At 45.9% G+C, this 21,094-nt stretch overlaps 1 protein-coding gene across 12 annotated transcripts in view; it reads right to left on the bottom strand.

Annotated features, from left to right (window-relative positions):
* The window catches only part of Mta3 (metastasis associated 3), a 117,553-nt gene that overhangs the window by 75,261 nt on the left and 21,198 nt on the right, over window positions 1–21,094 (bottom strand). For all 12 annotated transcript variants that reach the window (NM_054082.2, NM_001171052.1, NM_001171053.1 and 9 more), the window contains exon 4: window positions 10,000–10,126. In NM_054082.2, the coding sequence (NP_473423.1) occupies window positions 10,000–10,126 (127 nt within the window). The remainder of the gene's footprint in view (window positions 1–9,999; window positions 10,127–21,094) is intronic.

Raw genomic sequence — 21,094 nt, 5'->3', positions numbered from 1 at the left:
GTAAGCTATTCTTGCTTAACTGAGGTCGGTGTTTGTATGGTTGGTATGGTAATTCCTGAACCCTGACAAATTTTGCAATGTGTATTCACAATCATGCAGTCCACATGAACTGTGTAAAACTTATTCTTTGCAGTGTTGTTTTCAACAGCAAAAGATCAAATGAACCAAACATCCACTCGTTAGAGATTAAATAAACCAAATTTTTAAAGCACTCACAAAAGAGAATGGACAGCCTGGTCTAGTAATGTAGGCCTATAATCCCATCCTAAGAGGCTGAGACAGACGAATCACAAGTTCAAAACTGCTTAATCCTAGCACTCCGGAGGCAGGCAGATCTCTTGAGTTCAAGGCCAGCCTGGTCTGCAAAGTGTGTTTCAGGACAGCCAGGGCTGCACAGAGAAACCCTGTCTTAAGTTCAAGACTTCTTAAGCTGCAGAGTGAGTTCCAGCAAGAAACTGTGTCAAAGGGAAAAGGAAACCGTGCTGGGGCTCTAGCTGGGTATACAGGGTGTGTCTGGCCTGTGATACAACCTAGGTCCAACCTCCAGTAAACGTGGCATGGCAGAGGTATGGCCCAATGGCACAGTGACATTTAGCAATCACGAGGCCCGGGGTTTCACTCCATGGCACTGGGGATGCTGAGAGGGGGCAAAGCATACCAGCATCAATAGTATACAGCGCATGAGGCTCACAGAGGCACGGCCTGCATTGCTTCTGCATCAGCAAAGAGTTTGGGGAAGTTTCCAGAAGAGTCTAGAAACACTGATGGGTGCTGCAAGAGTGAGATATTTATTCATGCATCCATTTTTTATACTTTTATTTCTGAACCCTGTTCATTTATCATATCACTTCCCCCACACACATCAAAAACAAACGTGCCATTTCTGAGAGGCGAGAAGGCTTATCAGTTTTCTGTGACCTTAACATACAAACGGGCTAACTTGTCACCTGCTGCTTTGGGTTCCAGGTTACAAAAAGATTCATCCAAACTGGGCACAACTACTCTTCACTGCCCATTTCAATCAATCCTGCCCATCTATCCCTAGCTACTAACTATAGCTATTCAGAGTATTTAAAGCATTTTATTTATAGGAGCTTAATTTTTTATTAGCCTCCATATATAAGCCACCTAGAGAAAACTTATACCTTCAAACATGTATTGCTCGGTATGAAATGCTTTCCCAATGCTGAATAACTTCAGTCAGAATAGATTTTCAAAAAGAGAGAAATCCCAAGACAATAAAATTCTCTCTCACACTCTCCACATCAGAGCCTCAAAAGTATGTTCAGCTTCACCCACACCTACTGTACTGTATTTTAATTCTCTGGTCTGAATGAAATAAGTTTCAACCATTCCAATGGGGCGGGAGTTGGGTTATTTTGAGTACCAACACAATAGTAATGAATTAACAAATGGCAAGAAAGCCCACATGAGTGTTTTCCGAGATGCCTTAAAGTGATAAGGAGAGGATTAAAAGGCCCCAAACCCAGGGCTCCGTCAGCAGGTGAAAGATTTCAGAGAAGTCCTTTAACAGATGAGACTGAGCAGGACAAACCAAACTCCACACAAGCACATCGTCCGTCAGCAGGGAAACACCACTCTCCACCCGAGAATAAAAGATACGGACTCCACAGGAAAAGGGAGCTGATGCTGGGAGGAGGGACTGCCTTTATGAAGAATGGCCAGTCAAGACAGCGGCCACAGAGGTCTGCCACAGTCCATCTGGCTGGGGGTTTGGGTTTGGTGTTTGGCATGAGCTCACAGTCCTGCACACACCCAGCCCTTCATCTGGTTTTGAATAGAAAAGCCAGCACTCATTTTCCTTCTCCCATCATAAAAATAATGGAGGGTTTTTTTTTTCCTTTTTTGAAATGCCAACACAATTGAATGCTCACCAAAAGGAAGTTTTTCTTCAAAGAACATTAGTAAGAATATTAGTAAGTGGCCTAGAGGCCACTCTTGGAGGATTTTGGCATAGAACTTTTCTAATTACTTTACAAAAAAGGAATAGTGTGAGTTTAGATCACACCACTCCGGACTGCTACCAACTAGTGGCTCTGATGAGGCAGGGAAGGGTCCATCGCCTCAAAAGGAGACAACCAAACAGCATGTGGTGGCTTAAATAAGGATGGCACTCATAGGCTTATATATTTGAATACTGAGTTTGAATATTGAGGAGTGGCACTATGAGGATTAGGAGGTGTGGCCTTATTGGAAAGGTGTCAGTGTGGGGGTGGGCTTTGAGGTTTCAAAAGCCCAAACCAGGCCATCCGGCCCCACTGGATATCTTGTCTCTGCCCCATCGCCACCCCCGCCACACACACCACAATGCATCCCCTCTTTATCTGTGAATAGCTCTCAGCTATTCTCCAGCACCAGGCTTGCTGGCCACCATGCTCCCTGTCATAGTGATAATGGACTAAATCTCTGAAACTGTTAAGCCAGCCCCAATCAAATGTTTTCTTTTCTAAGAGTTGCCTTGGTCATGGTGTCTGTTCATAGCAATGGAACAGTGACTAAGACAGAAATTAGAGCCGGGCAGTGGTGGCACACGCCTTTAATCCCAGCACTTGGGAGGCAGAGGCAGGCGGATTTCTGAGTTCGAGGCCAGCCTGGTCTACAAAGTGAGTTCCAGGACAGCCAGGGCTACACAGAGAAACCCTGTCTCAAAAAAACGAAAAAACAAAAAACAACCAAACAAACAAACAAAAAAGACAGAAATTAGTACCGCGGACTGGGGTATTGCTGTGATAGAATTGACCGTGCTGTTGATTGGAAGGCTTTGGGATTTTAGATTATAAAAGAAGTTGGATGCTTTAAGTAGAACTTACTAGTCCATCCTAGTAGGAGCATGGAGACCTCAGTGCTGAGGGCAACATTAACTGTGGTGACCCAGATCAAGAAGTTTCAGAAGGGAAGAATATTAGTAAGTGGCCTAGAGACCATTCTTGTAATATTTTGTCTAAAAACATGGCTGCTTTTTGCCATTGTCCTAAAAATGTGCCTGAGGCTAAGCTGAAGAATTTTTGGATTAATGGATTTGGCAGAGGAGATTTCAAGATAGCCTAGTACTGGCTGTTGCATGTGGTTGCTAGTGGTCACTCTTATGCAGACCTACAATGAAAAGGAGAAAGTGAGACAAGGACAAATACTACATATACACTTGGAGGACAAAAGGAGAAGCAGGAAAAATGCTGGTGCCAATGCCAGTTCTCAAAGAGAGAAGCCTGGTTTCGAATGGAATCGAGGGAGTGGTGGCCTCAGGACAAGACCCCACCCAGCTAAGCTTCCAACTCAACCTCAGACAGCAGCAGGTCCTGGTGTAGCTGAACAAAGGGGCCAAGTTCAACCCCCACAGAGCAGCAGAACCTGACCGCTTTGGCCATGTGGTTCTGGCTGCAGAGTCAAGCATGGGAGGAAGGGGTTGTGGAATGTCTCTCGGTGGCTAAGGAAAGGTGCTGAGACCAGGCATGTGATAAGGGTGCTCCTTAGTGGAGGCCCAGGAAAGCCACTGTGTGATCCTGTGAAGGGGAAGCCTGGGTTTCACTGGAGACCCCAAGATGGCGGAGATGCCAGAGTCAGAGTGGGAGGTCTGTCAAGGAAAGCAGTGAGCTGGGTATAGAAACAGAGTCAGAGAGAGAGGCGTGCTGCAGTCAACATGAGCTGACGTGATCCGAAGAGCACCCTGACATCAGACACAGAGACGTGGAATGTACAGTGTGCCCTGATGGCTTCAGGCTTGCTTTTGCTTTAGTCCAGGATTTCCTCGCTATGTCTCCTTTCCTCCCTCTCGGAATGGTAAGTACAGTCTGTGCCACTGCGTGCTGAAAGCATGTGGTCTGCCTTTTGATTTTAAAGTTAAGAGATTGCTATGAGTCTCAGAACAGACTTTGAACTTTGGACTTTTTAAGCAATGTTGAGACTACAGGGACTTGTGAAGTTGGGCTGAATGTATTTTTTGCGTTATGCTATGGCTATAGGCCTATAAGGGCCAGACAGTGGAATGTGGTACTTTAAATGCCCCACACAGGTTCATACATTTGAGTACTTAGTCATCAGGAAGTGCACTAGAGAAGGATGAGGAGACACAGCGTAAACAGTCCAAGAGGCCATGTGCCTACACAGTGCCTGAGAGACTTATTCTATCCCATCCACCTCCAGCCGTGACAGAAATCTCAGCACCAACGTGGAAATACCAGGTAAAGAGAAACATGGCAAAAAGTACTTACTCACTACTGGGAAACAGAAGGACCGACCAAGAAGATGAGCTCCTTCACCCATCTGCCCTCCACCCTCAAAAATACAAAGAAAGGAAGGAAGGAAAAATGTTCTCTTTCCCCCATGACACCAATGGCCTTGGTAATACCATCCCACTCTACATCCCAGCCATGCCACTTGTTACAGAAATAACACCACTGTATATGCGAGTTTGCTCTGGCTCTCCTGATTGTTTTTAGGTCTTATTTGCATATGTTTTAGGTCTTATTTGCATAAACTCAGGCTCACCTCAAACTCTGACAATCCTTGTCCAGCCCCCAAGTGCTATCTCAGTGGCCCAAGTGGCACTTCCCCCGACTCATCTAATTTTGTTTTGTTTTTTTTTGTCTACTCTTTAATCTGCTTACTAAGAGCCTGCCTTAGTTTAATTTCTATTGCTGCAATAAATATCATAACCAAAAAGCTACTTGGGGAGGAAAGGATTTATTTCATCTCACAATTTACAGTCCATCAATGAGGGAAGCTGGGAACACCAGGCAGGACCCTAGAGGAAGGAGCTGAAGCAGAGACCACTGAGGAGAAGCAGAGACCACAGAGGGATGCTGCTCACTGGCTTGCTCCTCCTGGCTTGCTCAGCTCCATTTCTTACACCACCCAGTGCTATCTGCCCAGGAATGGCATCACCCACAGTAGGCTAGGCCCTCCACCAAGCATTAATTAAGAAAATAGTCCACTGACATGCCCATCGGCCATTCTGACAGAGGCAATTCCTGAAGTGAACTTCCCTCTTCCCAGGTGACTCTGACAAAAGCTAACTAGCACAGTCTCCCTTACCGTAATCATTATCATTCTTACAATTAGCTTAATATCTAATATAAGCAACAAAAAATTCTATTGTTTCATCGTTTTTTTATGAGTGGTGATTAATGGCTGTCAAACAGAGATGCTAATACAAAAACTCTAGTAGCCCTTCTCACAGAGACCTCTTGTTGGCCTTACACTTCATTCCTCCCATCATGGTGGCTGCAAAATGCTCACAAGATGATTCTGCCTGGCCACGGTCTATATAAAAAGAGACCCCCAATCCTCCACTTGTGGCCCACATCGAAGTTGAATATCAACTCCAAGTAAGTCACTTCCCCCCCAAAATCCTGAGCAGCCTGTTTGTCATACACCCAATCTTTACTTCTAATTCTAATAAGATTTAAACAATAGCCCATTCTAATTGCCATCCTCCATCTCAAAGTCTACATAGGTCAAATGTAAATGAGAAGAGAGTGCCCAATACCTGCTAACAACCTTTGTTTCCTTTAAGTCAAAGGTAGACTCGGTGCGAGTTTGCATTTCTGAATGCCTCTGTGTTAGTTCCACAGTGAAAAGAAAGGGACACCAAGACACTGGCCTCTGAGATCTTACAGTCTAAGATGTAGTCTGGACAGAACTAGTTAGGCAAATTTTACACATAAGGTGCAGGATTTTTACCAGCTGTTCGAGACGCTCAGAACTGAATTAAGACAGACAATTCCTCATTTGGAGTTGCCACATGGCATACTTAGGCAAGGACGCTTTCTGCAGATGGTGGTTGTAGCCATTCCTCTGCATGGAGACAGTAACAGGGACGTGAATGTCTGCAGTCTGTAAATGAACCTGACAACTGCTCAGGAGAGCCTCGGGCCGTCTCCGAAGCACAGAGACTGTACACCTGGGTCTTCAGCGTATCCTGCTACTCTTACCAAAGTGAGGTTTCTCAGGCCCCTTTAAGGAAGTGATCTGGCTCAGCAGGTAAAAGCATTAGCCATCAGCTAAAGGGGACAACCTGAGTTTGATCCTGGCCAGAGTTTGACTCCCAGGACCCATATGGAAAAATGAGAGACTGACTCTAAGTCACCTCGTCATGTACTATGGCATGCACACTATGGTGTGCACAGGCCCACAAATACAGTAAAGAAATGTTAAAAAAAAATTAAATAAAAAACCCATAGTTGAGTAAGCAGAATCTCAGCAGCCAGGAGGCCATGACCAGGATTGACTGACAGGAGCCCTGGGCCAGCCCACTCTGTAAAGGAAATCTCTCTTAAACAAAACTCAGTAAGTATTTTTTTTTAATAATAAAAATAAAAAGCACAGTAGGGCTTTAGATACACAGGAACCTAGATCCTAACCTAGTGAAGGATGGGGGCGGTGAGTATGGTGTCCAGCACAGCCAAAATTAAACATGGAGGAAGACTGGGTCCCTGGACTAAGGCAAGGTCCACCAGCATGCAAGTTAAGGATGTCTCCGTCACTGTTCGTGCTTTGCAGCAAGAGAAGCTTGGGGAGCAACAATTCAGGTCCAAAACCTGTTACTAAACGACATACTGGGGCCAGCTATCGGTGGGGATCCAAGGAGACCTTTACAAGACGCACGGAAGCCCAATTTCAAAGGCTGTGGTCCAGATCTCGGGGCTGGCAAGAAGAAAAGAATTGGTCTTTTAAATGATGACTAGCTGTGCCCCAGACTGGAACAGACATAATTGTTACATGTACCAATGCTGTCATTAGCAGCTTTTAAAAAGCCAGGCTTAGTGCCTTGGAGATATGGAGACGCTGATGTCAGACAGAGAAAGGACACATCCATAAGCCTAGGGTAAGAGGGTTAATTCCTGGTTGCTACACGCAGCTAGCGCTGTAAAGTTATCTTTTGGAATAATCAAACAACATATGTAAACAGTTTTCATTTTGGATCTACCCAACTGACTGGAGTCTAAGAAGGACGTGGGGGTTGGCAGTCAAAGAGCCTGCCTTCCCAGCAGGTCACCTCACAGCTTCCACTGTGTCTGATCTTTTTCTAGCACCGGCTCTGTATGAGTCATTAATGCTGAGTATCTGCAAGTATGGATCAGACAATATCTAAACATGCCACTTACGAAGTGGGAGACTTGAGCAAATACGAGATTGTTTTGTGCCTTGGCCCCCTCCACTGTAAACAGGGATAATAACAGATCTACTTAGAGAGTCGCTGTGGATAAAAGGCTGTGCATGAAAACCAGCCCTGCCATGAAAGGCTCAATAGCTGTTAGAACACGAACCACACATAAGCCTGGCCATTGGTAAAACTGAATACAGAAGCCCCAGTAGCACGAAGCAAGAAGAAAGATTCATTTAGAAATAAGGCAAGCGGCAACGCTAACTAGAGGCACCTCGGCCTTCTCCGACTGTAAGGGGCTGCCTAGTGTAGGCGGATGAAGGAAGGCTTGCTCATCCATCACAGGGCGCGCATATAAAGGCATGCCGCACTTGCATATGTACGAAACCCTTGGACATGCACACAAAACGACTTGATATAGTAAAATAATGAGTGCCGGTGTAACAATAAATCTTGGTGTTTTATAATACGTGCAACATAGAATCTACTACTAAAGGACCCAAGACACAGCACATGAGTGAAGGGTACGGCCTCTGTCCAGCTCCTCCACGCCTGTAAATACAAGCTCACGGCTTGTACCTCATCTCACAAATATGAGGTGAATCTCTAGCTCTGCTCAGAACAAGCCCATGTCTCTCTCATTCCCAGTGGAGTCAGAGAGAACAAAGGGCTGCTTCTGAGGCACACAGGGAGGCTTACAGCAAGTGAGCATTAAAGTTCACCTACTCCAGAGAGCTCAAGAATACCGCCGTCAGGCTCTCCCTGTGCTCCATTCAGCAGGGAGAAAATTCTGGGCATTTGATGGTGTCTCTGAGAACAGAAAGTCAGTATTCACCAAATTAGCCCTCTAGCTGCCAAAGAACAATGGGGCTTCAGCAATTTTCTCCTTTAAAAGCAGAGGCAGATAGGGCAGGACTTCAACCCCAGCAAACTGTCAAGGCCACTCTACTGTGCACTTGTTCAACACCAGCATGTGGGCCGCCGCTGAGCTAGGCTCTGTGCCTAGCTAGCCTCTAAGTACCTTCAGCTGTTTGCAAAGGGGAGCCATAGAGGAGAAAGCGTGGCTCTGCACTCCCTGCTCTCAACGGGGAAAACGGAGAGGAAAAGGCATAAATGTCTCTTCATCATAATTCAAAGCATCATCACTAGGTAAAGCCTTGCATAAGTGTCTTGATAATTATATTCCAATACACTCTCTCAGGCCTTATGGAAGATGAAAAACACCGTTCTTCCATTCCAAGCAATCTGTTAAAGAAAACCAACATTACTTGTAAACAGATTCCAAGCTATCAGAAGGGTAAATTAAAAATACACTTGTGTGTTTTGGATACATTCTTTAAACCATTTGTCAGATTCGTGTTCTAAGAAGATCTATGACTGGCCCCACAACTTCTCGAGCTCGAAATGAATCTTCATGTTCTAACTTCTTCCAAGTAAATAATTAATACATACGGTTTAAAAAAATATTTATTAGTTATGCACATCCTTAAGAAAATTTCATCTGGGCTCAGTGACACATGCCTATCATCCCGACATCTGGAGGGTACGGGCAGGAGGATCAAGAGTTCAAGACCAGCCTTGGCTACATAATAAGTTAAAGACCAGCCTGGGCTATAAGAGACCTTATCTCAAAAAAATATGCACAGGTAAAAAATGATGTATAACACTATCGTAATGAAAACCATTATCACGTGGAATATGTGCTGATAAAAAACTGAAATAAAATAACCTCACAGTATGTCTTCATGTACTATTCTTTGAGCAAAAGTATTAATATATATATTAATATGTATATTAACATATATAGTTTTCTTTCTGAAAATAGCTTGATTAGTGAAAAGATTTTCACATAACCTGGTCTTTTCTTGCAGAGGACTCAAGTCACACAGAATACATTAACTCCTAAGGGAAGCCATAACAGGATGCTCACTGTAAGAGCAGAATCGGCTCCTTCATCATACGCTTGCTATCCTGGAACTCGTCTACGTCCAGTCATGAAGAAACAAGCTATGTGGAAAGCTTTTACCCTCAAACTGGTTCATTGTCTTAGGGATTCTCATACTGCAGGGGGGAAAAACCATGACAAAACACCACGTTAGGTAGGAAAGGGTTGACTGATCTTACAATTCCACATCACTGTTCATCATTGAAGAAAGTCAGAACAGGAACTCACACAGGGCAGGAACCTGGAGGCAGGAGCTGATGCACAGGCCACGGAGGGGTGCTGCTTACTGGCTTTCTTCCCATGACTTGTTCAGCCTGCTTTCTAATAGAACCCAGGACCACCAGCCCAGTGGTGACCCTACCCACAATGGGCAGAACCCAAAGTCACTATTTTTTAAAAAATGTCCTACAGACTCGCCTACAGCCTGATTTTATGGAGGTATATTCTCAGTCAAGGTTCCCTCCTTTCAAATAACTCTATCCTGTGTGTCAAGAAAAAGATAAAGGAAACACACCTATTTATTTTTTAAACTAAAGAAGGGCACAGAGCTGATGCCAGTAATCGAGTAATGAAGTTCAAGGTTTCCATTCCAGAGATGCTCATAAGAAAATAAAAGGTCAAATAGCCTACGAGGGCTGGAGTCCTGTGTCTGCAATCTGAAGAAGTGCGGCATTGCCCGGAGAATACTCACTAGACACTGCTGTGTGTGATGCTAACAGACACTCAGACTGTCAGTGATGAGGCCACAAGACGATGCCTGCATCACGGCAGACCCTGCACAGAATGTCTGCATGCGAACACACCCTGTAAATCTAAGATCAAATCCTAGCATGAAGTTTGTAGTATGCCAAGCTGAGTTTGGGAAGGGCTTCCAAAAGGGCTTTGGGCGCAGTGTTTCCGGGCACGTCAGAGAACTTCCAGGAGGTCTCACCTGATATGTGTCGCAGGCAGTGACTCGTACTGGCGCGACAGAAAGAGCTCCCTGTGTTTCAGCTGGTGCTTCTGCTTCTCCGTCAAGTCGGCCTCAACTGGCGTCTCCGACTCCTCCTCAGTTTCTTCTACACAAACAAAATTCAAAGAATCTGCTGTTACAACTCATGCTGCCTTTTGAGACATCAAAGCAGGATGAATCGAGGGGGCAGAGTGGCAGATTTGATATTTTCTTCAAACTCATCACTTTGGACCTTCACACGGAAGCTTTTCATTGCAGTCTCAACCCTAAATTAAGTTCTCTGGACTGCCAAGGAAGATGACGAATGCCAGTGTTAAAAATGACAGGATCTGTCATGGCAGTACACACCTGTGATCCCAGAGGAGAAATTCAGAGCCCATCTGGGTGTAACTTCAAGGTAAACAAGAGCTACACAGTGACGACCTATCTTAGTGAGCGAGCAGGGCCTGGGCGTGGCTCAGTGGCTGAGCACACTTGATGAGCATCAAGGACCAGGACTATGATTCCAACACCCACATCTCAAAGCCCGGTGTCCTCACAAACAACGGTAGCCCCACCTCTGAGACCGCTGGGGCTTGCTGCCTTCCAACCCTGGGGTCAGGATAGACCCTATCTTGCAGTAATAGAGAATAATAGAAAACGACACCTAACACCCTCTGCCTTTATGCACACATACCTGCAAGCACACATGTGCATACAACTCACACAGATACACACAAATAAAGATAGATAGATCTTTGGTTTTGGTTTTTTGAGATAGAGTTTCTGTGTAGCCCTGGCTGTCCTGAAACTCACTCTGTAGACCAGGCTGGCCTTGAACTCAGAAATTCTCCTACCTCTGCCTTCCAAGTGTAGGGATTAAAGGTTGTGTGCCACCACCACGTGGCATAAATTTCTTTTTAAAAATAAATAAATAAAATTTGAAGTAAATGACTGAAAAATGGCAGCTATGATGTGAATGCCAGCATCATACGCCTGAAGTCCCAACACTCAGGAGGCTGAGGCAGGAAGACGTTGTGTTCTGACCTGCTCAGGGCTGCAGATCTCAAAATTCCTTAATTAAAATAAAATATAAATGGAGCCAGGTACGGCAGTGCACGCCTTTAGTCCCAGCCCTCATGAAGCAGAGGCAGGTGGATTTCTGTGAGTTTGAGGCCAGCTTGGACTACAGAGTGAGTTCCAGGACAGTAATGATTACATAGTGAAACCCTGTCTAAAAAAAAAAAAAAAAAACAAACATGAGACACATTTACGGAGGGAGACAGATAGGCAGGCAGGCAGGCAGAAAGACAGACAGACAGGCAGACAGACAGACAGACAGACAGACAGAAGCAAGCAGAGTGGAAGGAACGATTAGACTAGAGGAAATATCCTTAGACATTAGAACCTGAAGCAGGAAATGAATAACTAAGAGAAAGCTACGACATTTTTAAAGACCCAGGCCTGACGCTGGGAGCTCTGAGCATATAGGGTGCAGGTAGAGCCCAGAACAGCATCATCCAAAAGTGGAAGTGCTGAGACCGGGTGGTGCTCAGAGATAAAGGGAGAAGGATTAGACTGTACAAGACCATCACAGGCGCCGGGCGTGGTGGAACACGCCTTTAATCCCAGTACTCCAGGGGGGCAGAGGCAGGCGGATTTCTGAGTTCCAGGCCAGCCTGGTCTACAAAGTGAGACAGCCAGGGCTATACAGAAAAACCAAAAAAAAAAAAAAAAAAAAAAAAAAAAAAAGACCATCACAGGCTGCAACCCAAGGCCAGCATGGGATGTAAGAGAACTGTCTCAGTGTTGGGCCTCACACCCTACCCTGAGTATACAGGAATCAGATTTATAATACTTACCCCCCCCCCCCGCTTTTGTCTCATAGGAACACTATAAGCCAAATCATTTGGGGAAGAGGAAAAAATATGCTTATAATACCAGAGACTGAGGCAGGAGGATGGAGTTCAAGGTCAACCTGGTTTTATAGTCTAGTCCCCATTTCCAAAACAAAAACCTAGGAAGACCAACACTGAGGAAAGGAAGAAAGAAAAGTCCCAGCCAGGCAGGCTGAGGAGGGGGCTCCAGAAATCCCTTCCCTTCCAGAAGGAAACCCCCCTCTAGCACCCTCTGCAAGCCTCATTTGTTTAAAACTGACAACATAAGAAACTGGGACCAAAAGGAGGCTACCTGTTCCTAGTGACCCTGTTAAGATGGTGGCACAATGCCACCCAAGAGGAGAGCAAGCGATGCCCTTCTGAGAACTGTTCCTGTTTTCCAGTCTGAGAGCAAAGAGGTCCTCGCAGGAGTGAGGCAGGTGCTACCTGGGGTGCTGGGGACAGGGAGGGGGACAGTGACTTGGCCATGAGAAGCAGGGCCAGAGACCACGGGCAACACAAAGAGACCAAGTGGTGTGATGCCTCCCTTTCTTTAGTAACTTTTCTTCTGCAGTGATAGCACAACTCAGGGGCAAAGGGCCCACGTCACCCACACTTCCAGGTAACAAAGCGTCACTGAAAGGAAGTCAGGACAGGAACTCAAGACAGGGTAGGAAGCTGAAGCAAAAGCAGTTGGGGGGGTGGGAGGGGTGCTGCTTACTGGCTTGCTCAGTCTGCTTTCTTATACAACCCAGGACCACCCGACCAGGGGTGGCACCACCCACACTAATCAATCTTATGGAGGCATTTTTCTCAAGAGAATCCGTCTTCCCTAATGCCTGTAGCTTGTGTCAAGCTGACAAAAACTAGCCCGCACACCATCCTTCTCCTTCCTCCCTGGCAGACTCAGCTGGAGCAGACTGTGTTCAAGCTCCGGGGAAAACGGGAATGCAGAGTTAGAATGAGGCTGCAGTTAGAGGCAGGAAGGAGGTTGGCTGCTCTTCATGTAGAAAGCACAACGCAAGGGTAAACTTGGAACACCTGGCAGAATTCTTTTTTGTTGTTATTTTGTTTTGTTTGTTTGTTGAGACAGTCTGTATAGTCCTGGTTGTCTTGGAACTCACTCTGTAGACTAGGCTGGCCTCGAACTCAGAAATCCACCTGCCTCTGCCTCCCAAGCAATAGGACTAAAGGCGTGTGCCACCACTGCCTGGCCCTTGCAGAATTCTTACCTATGAAACCACAGGTGCCACATGGACAGAAGCAGATCTAACAATTCTTTGTCTGTTGCTTTTGTTTTTGAAGATAGAGTTTCTCTGTTGTAGCCTAGGCTGTACAACTAGCTCTGTGGACCAGGCTGGCCTGGAACTCAGAGATCTGCCTCAAAAGCACTGACTGGCACTAAAGGCTTGCGCCACCACCATCCGGTTCAGTTGTCACAATACTTATTGAGGGCCCAGGACCACAGAAGGCATCTTATCAAACACAATTCCCACAATTCTTTTTTGATTGTATGAGGACATGTCATATTCCCTAATTTCAAATTCTAAAGCTCTGAATTGAAAACAAGCCTGGAAAACTGAGTTTAAACATCTCACTTAGGAGCAGGCAAGTTGACTCAGCCGGGAAAGGCGCATGCCATGAAGCTGGGTGGCCAGAGTTCCAATCCCTGGGCCCCACATAATGGAAGTTGTTCTCTGACCTCTGTATATGCGCAGAGGTGGAGACAAAGGCACACACACACACACACACACACACACACAGTATCTATCAGACAATACAATAAAAGAAAGTTAAAGTCTCACTAAGCTCAAACAAAGAAGCAGCAATTGTAGCTTCCGTGAATGTTCTTTCTATCGATGTATGCACAGAGACACAGTTCTAAAGGCGCCGCCTACTTGCAAGTCCAATACCATCTCCCCGGCGGGGATCGATAAAGTTATTGCTGCATTGGCACTATTAGCACAGCAAATATCACATACAAAATTATGCTCCCTGCCTAATTGGAATTTGATAAATTGTTGCTATAAAAGACATGGCTAACTGAATTCTAATGGTGCCTTACAGAGCAAAAGGCGTCATTACATATCAGAATAACAACAGCAAACCTCACTTTTGGGGGTGGGGGAAACGGGGTTGGTTCTGTTGTTTTAGCTTTAAAATTTGTAGCCCTGGCTGGCCTGGAACTCTCTATGTAGACCGGGCTGGCCTTGACTCACTGAGATCTGCCTACCTCTCCCTCAAAAGTGTTAGGACCAAAACTGTGTGCCACTACTCCCAGCTTTTTTTTTTTTTTTTTTTCTTTTTAAATTGTGTATATGAAGGCCTAGAAAAACGGTTCAGTGGTCAAAAGCCCTGGCTGCTCTTCAAGAAGACCCGGGTTTGATTCTCAGCACCCACATAGTGATTCATAGCCATCTGTAATATCATTTCCAGGAGGTCCAATTCCCTCTTCTGGTGTCCACAGGCATGCACAGACACCCACATATATAAAAATAATTTTAATAAAAAAATAAATTATGAGTGCGTGTGTGTATGTGTGTGTGCTTGTGTGTGCATCACATACATACAAAACTTAGTTTTTAGAAAAGAATCCTTAAAATGTTGGGGCTTTTCCCTCCCCACCCCAACTCTTCTTCCTTCTTTTCTCTTCTATCTCCTCCTTTTCCTCTTCTTCCTCCTCCTCTTCTGAGACAGGGTCTCATGTACCCCAGGCTAGCTCTGAGCTATCTACCTAGCTGAGGATGGACTAACATTTCTGATCCTCCTGCCCTGTCTTCTGAATGCTGGACTTGCAGGCTCCAGCAGCCACCCTCTTTCCATGGTGCTAAGGTTCACCAGCAGGGCTCTATGCGTGCTGGGGGTGCATACCTGCTGGGGATACACACTGAGCCGCCTCCCCAGACCCTGGAATATTTTCTAGGCCAAATTTGAATGCATTTTTCTGAGAGAACACCTGCCCAGCAGTTCTCTTGCTCTGTAACCTAAAGACTTACTCACACTTTTAAGCCCCATTGAAGACCTCAAGCTTTTATTAATGGACATTATGCCTATCAAGATTTACTGTAAAAAAGAGCAGAATTTCTTTAAAGACTTATTTCTTTTTCTTTCTTCTTTCCATTAACTTATTTATTCATTTTACATCCCTATCACGGTTCCACCGGTCCTGCCAGTGCCCCCTCAAATGGCCCCTCCCTCTTCACCGCTGAGAAGGGGGAGGTCCCTCCCAGGAACCAACCCACCCGGGCAATCTCAAGTCACTGCAGGACTAGGCACATCCACACCCACTGAGGTCAGACAAGACAGCCCAGTTAGGGGAGCAGGATCTACAGGCAGGCAACAGAGTCAGGGGTCCAGTTGCTCCAATTGTTGGGGGACCCACATGAAGACCAAGTTGCACTTCTGCTACATCTGTGTGGGGGGCATAGGTCCAGCCCATGAATGCTCTTCTGTTGGTGGCTCAGTTTCTGGGGGCCTCCAAGGGTCCTAAAGACTTAATAATTATGTATCCAGGAGAATGTGCTCTCAATGCAGGTGCCCACGAGTACAGTGCCTACAACGGCCAGGAGAGGGCGCTGGATCCCTGCGGCTTGAGTTACAGGTCTCTGTGTCCCAATGTGGAAACTGAACTCAGGTCCCCTGCAAGAGCAGTGAACTAAATGCCGAAGTTACTTCTTTAAACTTAAAACAAAAAAAGGAATATGTAGGGTGGGGATGTGCACCTGAGTGCAGGTATCCCTGAAAATGAGCCAGGTCCCCCAGAGGAGAATTACAGATGCTAACAAGCTGCCAAATCCGGTCCTTAATAACAGCAGTGTGTGTTCTTAACCTCGGAGCCTACATTCCAGAATTCATTCAATCCAGAATTTATTTTTGTTTTTTGTTTTTGTTTTTGTTTTTTAATTTCTTGTTTTGTTTTATTTTTGTTTTTGGAGACAGGGTCTCTGTGTAACCCTGGCTGTCCTGGAACTCACTCTGCAATCTAGGCTACCTCGAATACAGAGATCTGCTTGCTTCTGCCTTACAAGTGCTGGGATAAAAGGCATGTGCCACTACATAGAGCCGAAAAATTTTAAGCAAACTACAAGCACACATTCTATCAGCAGGGAAACTGTCACCCTCAAGTGCCATCCGGTCTCTGCAGAACTCCCGGCCTGATGAGCAGCTGGTGCCGGCAAGGTTAGTGTGGTTTTGAACGTTACTCTGACCTCACAGAAGGGAGTGGAAATGAGCAGTCCACGCACAGGAAGTCAGCGGGAAGAGAAGGCCGTCTGAAATGGTCCTTTCACACAGTGAGCTGCCATGACTCATCAGTTCTACAGCGAGTCAGGATCCCATCAGAAATAAGCTACTTCTGCTTTACATTTATTCAAAGAACACTGCATCTGGCAAAGGCTGCCCAGTCTTATAATAAATCAAAATCCATCTGGGATTCTGTAGCCTTAGCGTGCCACCATGCAACTTTCCGCTCGCTGTAAACTGTGAAACTTCAGAAGCGAAAATAAAAGAGCCACAAGTGTCTTAGCTAGGGGTTCGATTGCTGGGACAGAACACCACGGCCAAAGCAACTCGGGAAGGAAAGGGTACCCCAGCTTACTAGGCTCGGTCACACCCACCACTAAAAGAAGTCAGGACAGGAATGCAGAGGGACCTGGAGCAGGAGCTGATGCAGAGGCCATGGAGGGTGCTGCTTACTGCCTTGCTTTCAGGATTTGCTCAGCCTGATTTCTTATAGAACCCAGGACCTCCTGCCTACAGAGGGCTGGGACCTCCCACATCAATTATTAATCAAGAAAATGCCACAAAGGCCAATCATTTTCCCAATTGTGGTTCCCTCGTCTCAGGTAACTCTAGGTGTCAAGATGACAACAGACAACCAGCACAAGAAGTAGCCTTCCTCTCCAGCTCACTCCCAGCCCCGTCCTCCCAGAGCATCCTCCTCCTGAACTCACTCCCAGCATGGTCCTAGGGCTTCCTCCTCTCAGCTAACCACCAGCACTGCTCTCGCAAAACATTACCGTCCTGAATTTACCAGCACTGTCTTCCCTAAGCACAGTCGAGCATTTCTTCCCATAATAAACTACGTAAAAAGGATCCACATGCCTGTAATCCCACCACTCTAGAGACCTAGGCAGGAAAGACTTACGTGAGTTCAAAAACAGCCATAGTGAATTCCAGAGTAGTCAGGACTACAATTTCCAGTACCCAAATTTAGACCCAAATCCACAAAGTTGTCCTGACCACCACGTAAGCAACATGGTACACACATACAAATAAATAGATATTAAAATTTTAAAATAGGGTCGGGGGTACTGAAGTGGGGGAGTAAGAAGGGTGATACAGAAGGAGAGAGGAGGGGACATAAACACTAAGGACATTTGAAAGATATTCTTTTGTAAGCTTACTTAATAATACCTACATCATGTGTATGTGTCCCTATCCGTGTGTGTGTGTGTGTGTGTGTGTGTGTGTCCATGTATTTATGTTGCATATACATCTATACTTTTATTGTTACAGGGTGATAATATTCTCCCAGGAGCCATAGACTAATAAAAATCCCAGTGACAGACATGGGACACCTCACGGAAGTAGTTAGTCAAGGAATCTAAGAGAACAATACAATACACACAGATAATTGCTATTGCCCTTGGTTGCTTCCCAGATCTTGGAAGTAATACCCTACGCTGAAAACACCACACACTTTGGTGATAGGACTTGGGAGAAATCAAGTTGGCGTGACCTTTAAAGACCTTCTTCCGTGGGGGCTGGCTCTCATAATATTATTAGATGCCATACAAACTGCTAAGGAGAAAAGCAAGAAATAGCCCTACTCAGCTGTAAAGACTTCCTCCACCCACAACAATGACTGACCATACCAGACGGCCCCAACAGCAGCCAACAACTATGTCATTGAACTTAAGGCCTGCTCAGAATGAGAGAACCTATGCCTGCTACTGTAAACCTAGCCAAGAAGCTGCAGCTGGAGAGGTCAGACCCTAGAGGAGAGCCTACTACAGCCATTTCTCTAAAACACTACAGCTTCGGACTGACTACATTACAAATACTTCTCTTCACCCCATCAAGCGCCTCTCATCCCTCACTGGAGTTTCACTGTGCAGCCCACCGAAGGTATCACATACATCCACAACTGGCCAAACCCAGAGGAAAATATGACTCGGTACCAGTAGCAACTGGGACATCAACAGAGCCATCCCCACACCCACAGCTCAGGGGACACTGCAGAGGAGGGAGAAAGAACCCTGTGAGTGCTAGATACCAGGACAACTGCTGCCAGACAGGTCTTCCTGGCGTGACAGGATGCTGGACCACATCCTCCCAATGATATGGCTGCCTGCACAAGACCACTCTGGGCAACACCGCAATGTGGATGGGAAATTTTTGTTGCTTTTGCTTTTCTGAGACATTGCCTCTACGTACCCCTCATTGTCCTGCAACTCGCTACGTAGACCAGGCTGGCCTCCAACTCATGGAGATCCTCCTGTCGTTGGCTCTAAATGCTAGACTCAAAGGAGTGTGCCACTGTGCCTAGCAGATGGGATAAATTTTATCAGAGCCTCATCCCCAGATGAAGAGCTATAGTGGCCGCTAAGGGAGAATCCGGTCCCAAGGAAAACCTCCTGATAGGTTTCCCAATCCTGAACAGTCAGCCCTAAACACATGTATACGTGGGCAACACAAGCTGAACTCTGTAGGGTGGGTGTGTGTTTGTGTGTGTGAGTGTGTGTGTGTAACAATGATAGTTAAAGAAAAGGAGGTCGTGAAGTTGAGAAGGGTAGAGAAGTGGGAGGGGGCGTGGAAATGACATAAGTAGTGTATTCATGTATGAAATTTTCACAAAACATTACAATTTATATAAATAATTATAATTAAGAAACACTTCATGCTTTCACAAAAAGCTCTTCACAGTTGCCAGTCACCATTCAGATAAACTAAAATACAGTGGTGATAAATCTAAGTGCAAACCATGCCGAGTTTCCCTGGAAGCCACGCTCTCCTTCCTACCTGACCTCAGGCAAAGCATAAGGCATACCTGCCTGTGGCTCTCACCCTGGATTCCAGGCAAGAGCTCCGAACACAATCAGGAGTTGCGAGTGCTAGACACGCCGATGCAGGCAGGAGCTCCTAAGGTAAGATGGAGGATGCTAGCAGAGAATCCCCATGGAGAACCCTAGCCTTGGGTGAGGGTGGCCTGGGTCCTATCTGCACTAAGGCTTGGCCTGACAAGGTCTCATTTTTTTCCCTGCCACACCTGGGAGAGCAAACCAGAAAGCACATCTACACAGCCTCCAGTTCCTCCTATGCAAATGGAGGGCGTCTAGTTACATCAGCCTTCATTCAACCCAGCTGCAGTCGGAAATCCTGCAGAGCAAGGTGGTGCACACCTAGGATCCCAGCACTCGGGAGGGAAAAGCAGATGGGGCTCTATGAGTTCCGGTCTCTATGAGTTCCGGTCTCTATGAGTTCCGGTCTCTATGAGTTCCGGTCTCTATGAGTTCCGGTCTCTATGAGTTCCGGTCTCTATGAGTTCCGGTCTCTATGAGTTCCGGTCTCTATGAGTTCCGGTCTCTAGAATCAGCTCCTGACAATCAAGACTACATAGAAAGAAACTGTTTCAAAAAAAAAAAAAAAGTCCCCGTATGAATGATTGTAATATAACATGTACACCTGTGAGACTCCACCGAGCTGCACACTTTACCCATCCGCTGTGTTTCGTACATTAAACATGTAAAATACAACTGCTGCTGTTTCTAGCCAAATGAAGTAGCAGAGACAAGATCTACCTGACCATTAGAAAGAAAAACACTTGATTAGTGAAGACAAAAGACATAGAGCACCAATTCTTAAATGCTAGGCTACTGCACATGCGGCGGGCAAGATGGAAGGAGGTCCCTGTGACAGGAAACCTGACTTCTTAGAGAAGGGGGATGGGGATGGAGAGGTGGCTCAATGGTTAAGGGCACTGGCTGCTCTTCTAGAGGCCCTGGGTTCCACTCCCAGCACCCACAGACAATCCATGACCATCTGTAACTCCAGACCCAGGCGATCCTACACCCTCTTTTGCTCTCCATGGGCATGTATACATGTTGTTAAAACACATGCAGACAAAACACCCATAAAAATAAATAAAATAGCCGGGCGTGGAGGCGCACACCTTTAATCCCAGCACTTGAGAGGCAGAGGCAGGTGGATTTTTGAGTCCGAGACCTGCCTGATCTACAGAGTGAGTTCCAGGACAGCCAAGACTACACAGAGAAACCCTGTCTCGAAAAACCAAAAAAAAAAAAAAATTAATTAATTAATTAATTAATAAAATAAAAATAAATTAATTAAATTAAATAAAAATTTTGAAAGAACAGAGAGGGAAAGAGAAGTAAGACCTGGTAGGCAGAGTACCCAAAAAGGGAAAAACAGAGATCAAAAGACAGAGCTCCAGGTAGGAAGGCCCTGGAGACCCTCAGAAGGTCCTCTCTGCACACGTGGTATGCAGAAAATGCCAGAAACCTCTGGGCCGTGGTAGCGCCCACCTTTGATTCCAGCACTTAGAAGGCAGAGGCAGGCAGATCTCCAAGTCTGAGGCCAGCCTGGTCTACAGAGTTTCAGGACAGCCAGGGCTACACAGGAAAAAAAAAAGAAAAGAAAGGAAGGGAGGGAACTAGGGAGGGGGAGGGAGAGGAAATGCCAGAAGCCAAGAAAGCAGCCCCATGAAAGAATGAGGAAGAAGGCTGGAGCTTACAAAGGGCTGGATGAGCACACTGGGCAGGAAGAGAATTGAGCCCTAGGCGAACACAGCTCTGTCCCTTTTTATAAAACAGCAATGAAACACAAAGAAACCACCACCCAGAACCAAGGTTAAAATAACTGACAGAATACAGAGCCACGGACACAGTTATATGCCAGCAACATCCACAGATTCAAGGTCAGCTTGGCAACAGAGTATATATATAAACGCTCAACTCACTGTATGAGTGTTTGCCTGTGTGCATGCATGTGTGTGCAGCACGTGCATGTCTGGTATTCAGAGACGGAAAGAGTGTGCCCCATCCCATGGAAATGGAGTTACACCTTTTTTTTGTTTTTGTTTTTTTCCGAGACAGGGATTCTCTGTGTAGCCCTGGCTGTCCTGGAACTCACTTTGTAGACCAGGCTGGCCTTGAACTCAGAAATCTGCCTGCCTCTGCCTCCCGAGTGCTGGGATT

Source organism: Mus musculus, chromosome 17 (genome assembly GCF_000001635.26).
Source record: "Mus musculus strain C57BL/6J chromosome 17, GRCm38.p6 C57BL/6J".
NCBI lineage: Eukaryota > Metazoa > Chordata > Mammalia > Rodentia > Muridae > Mus > Mus musculus.
The sequence above is the reverse complement of the archived record's forward strand: the minus strand, read 5'-3'. Positions and strand labels throughout refer to the sequence as shown.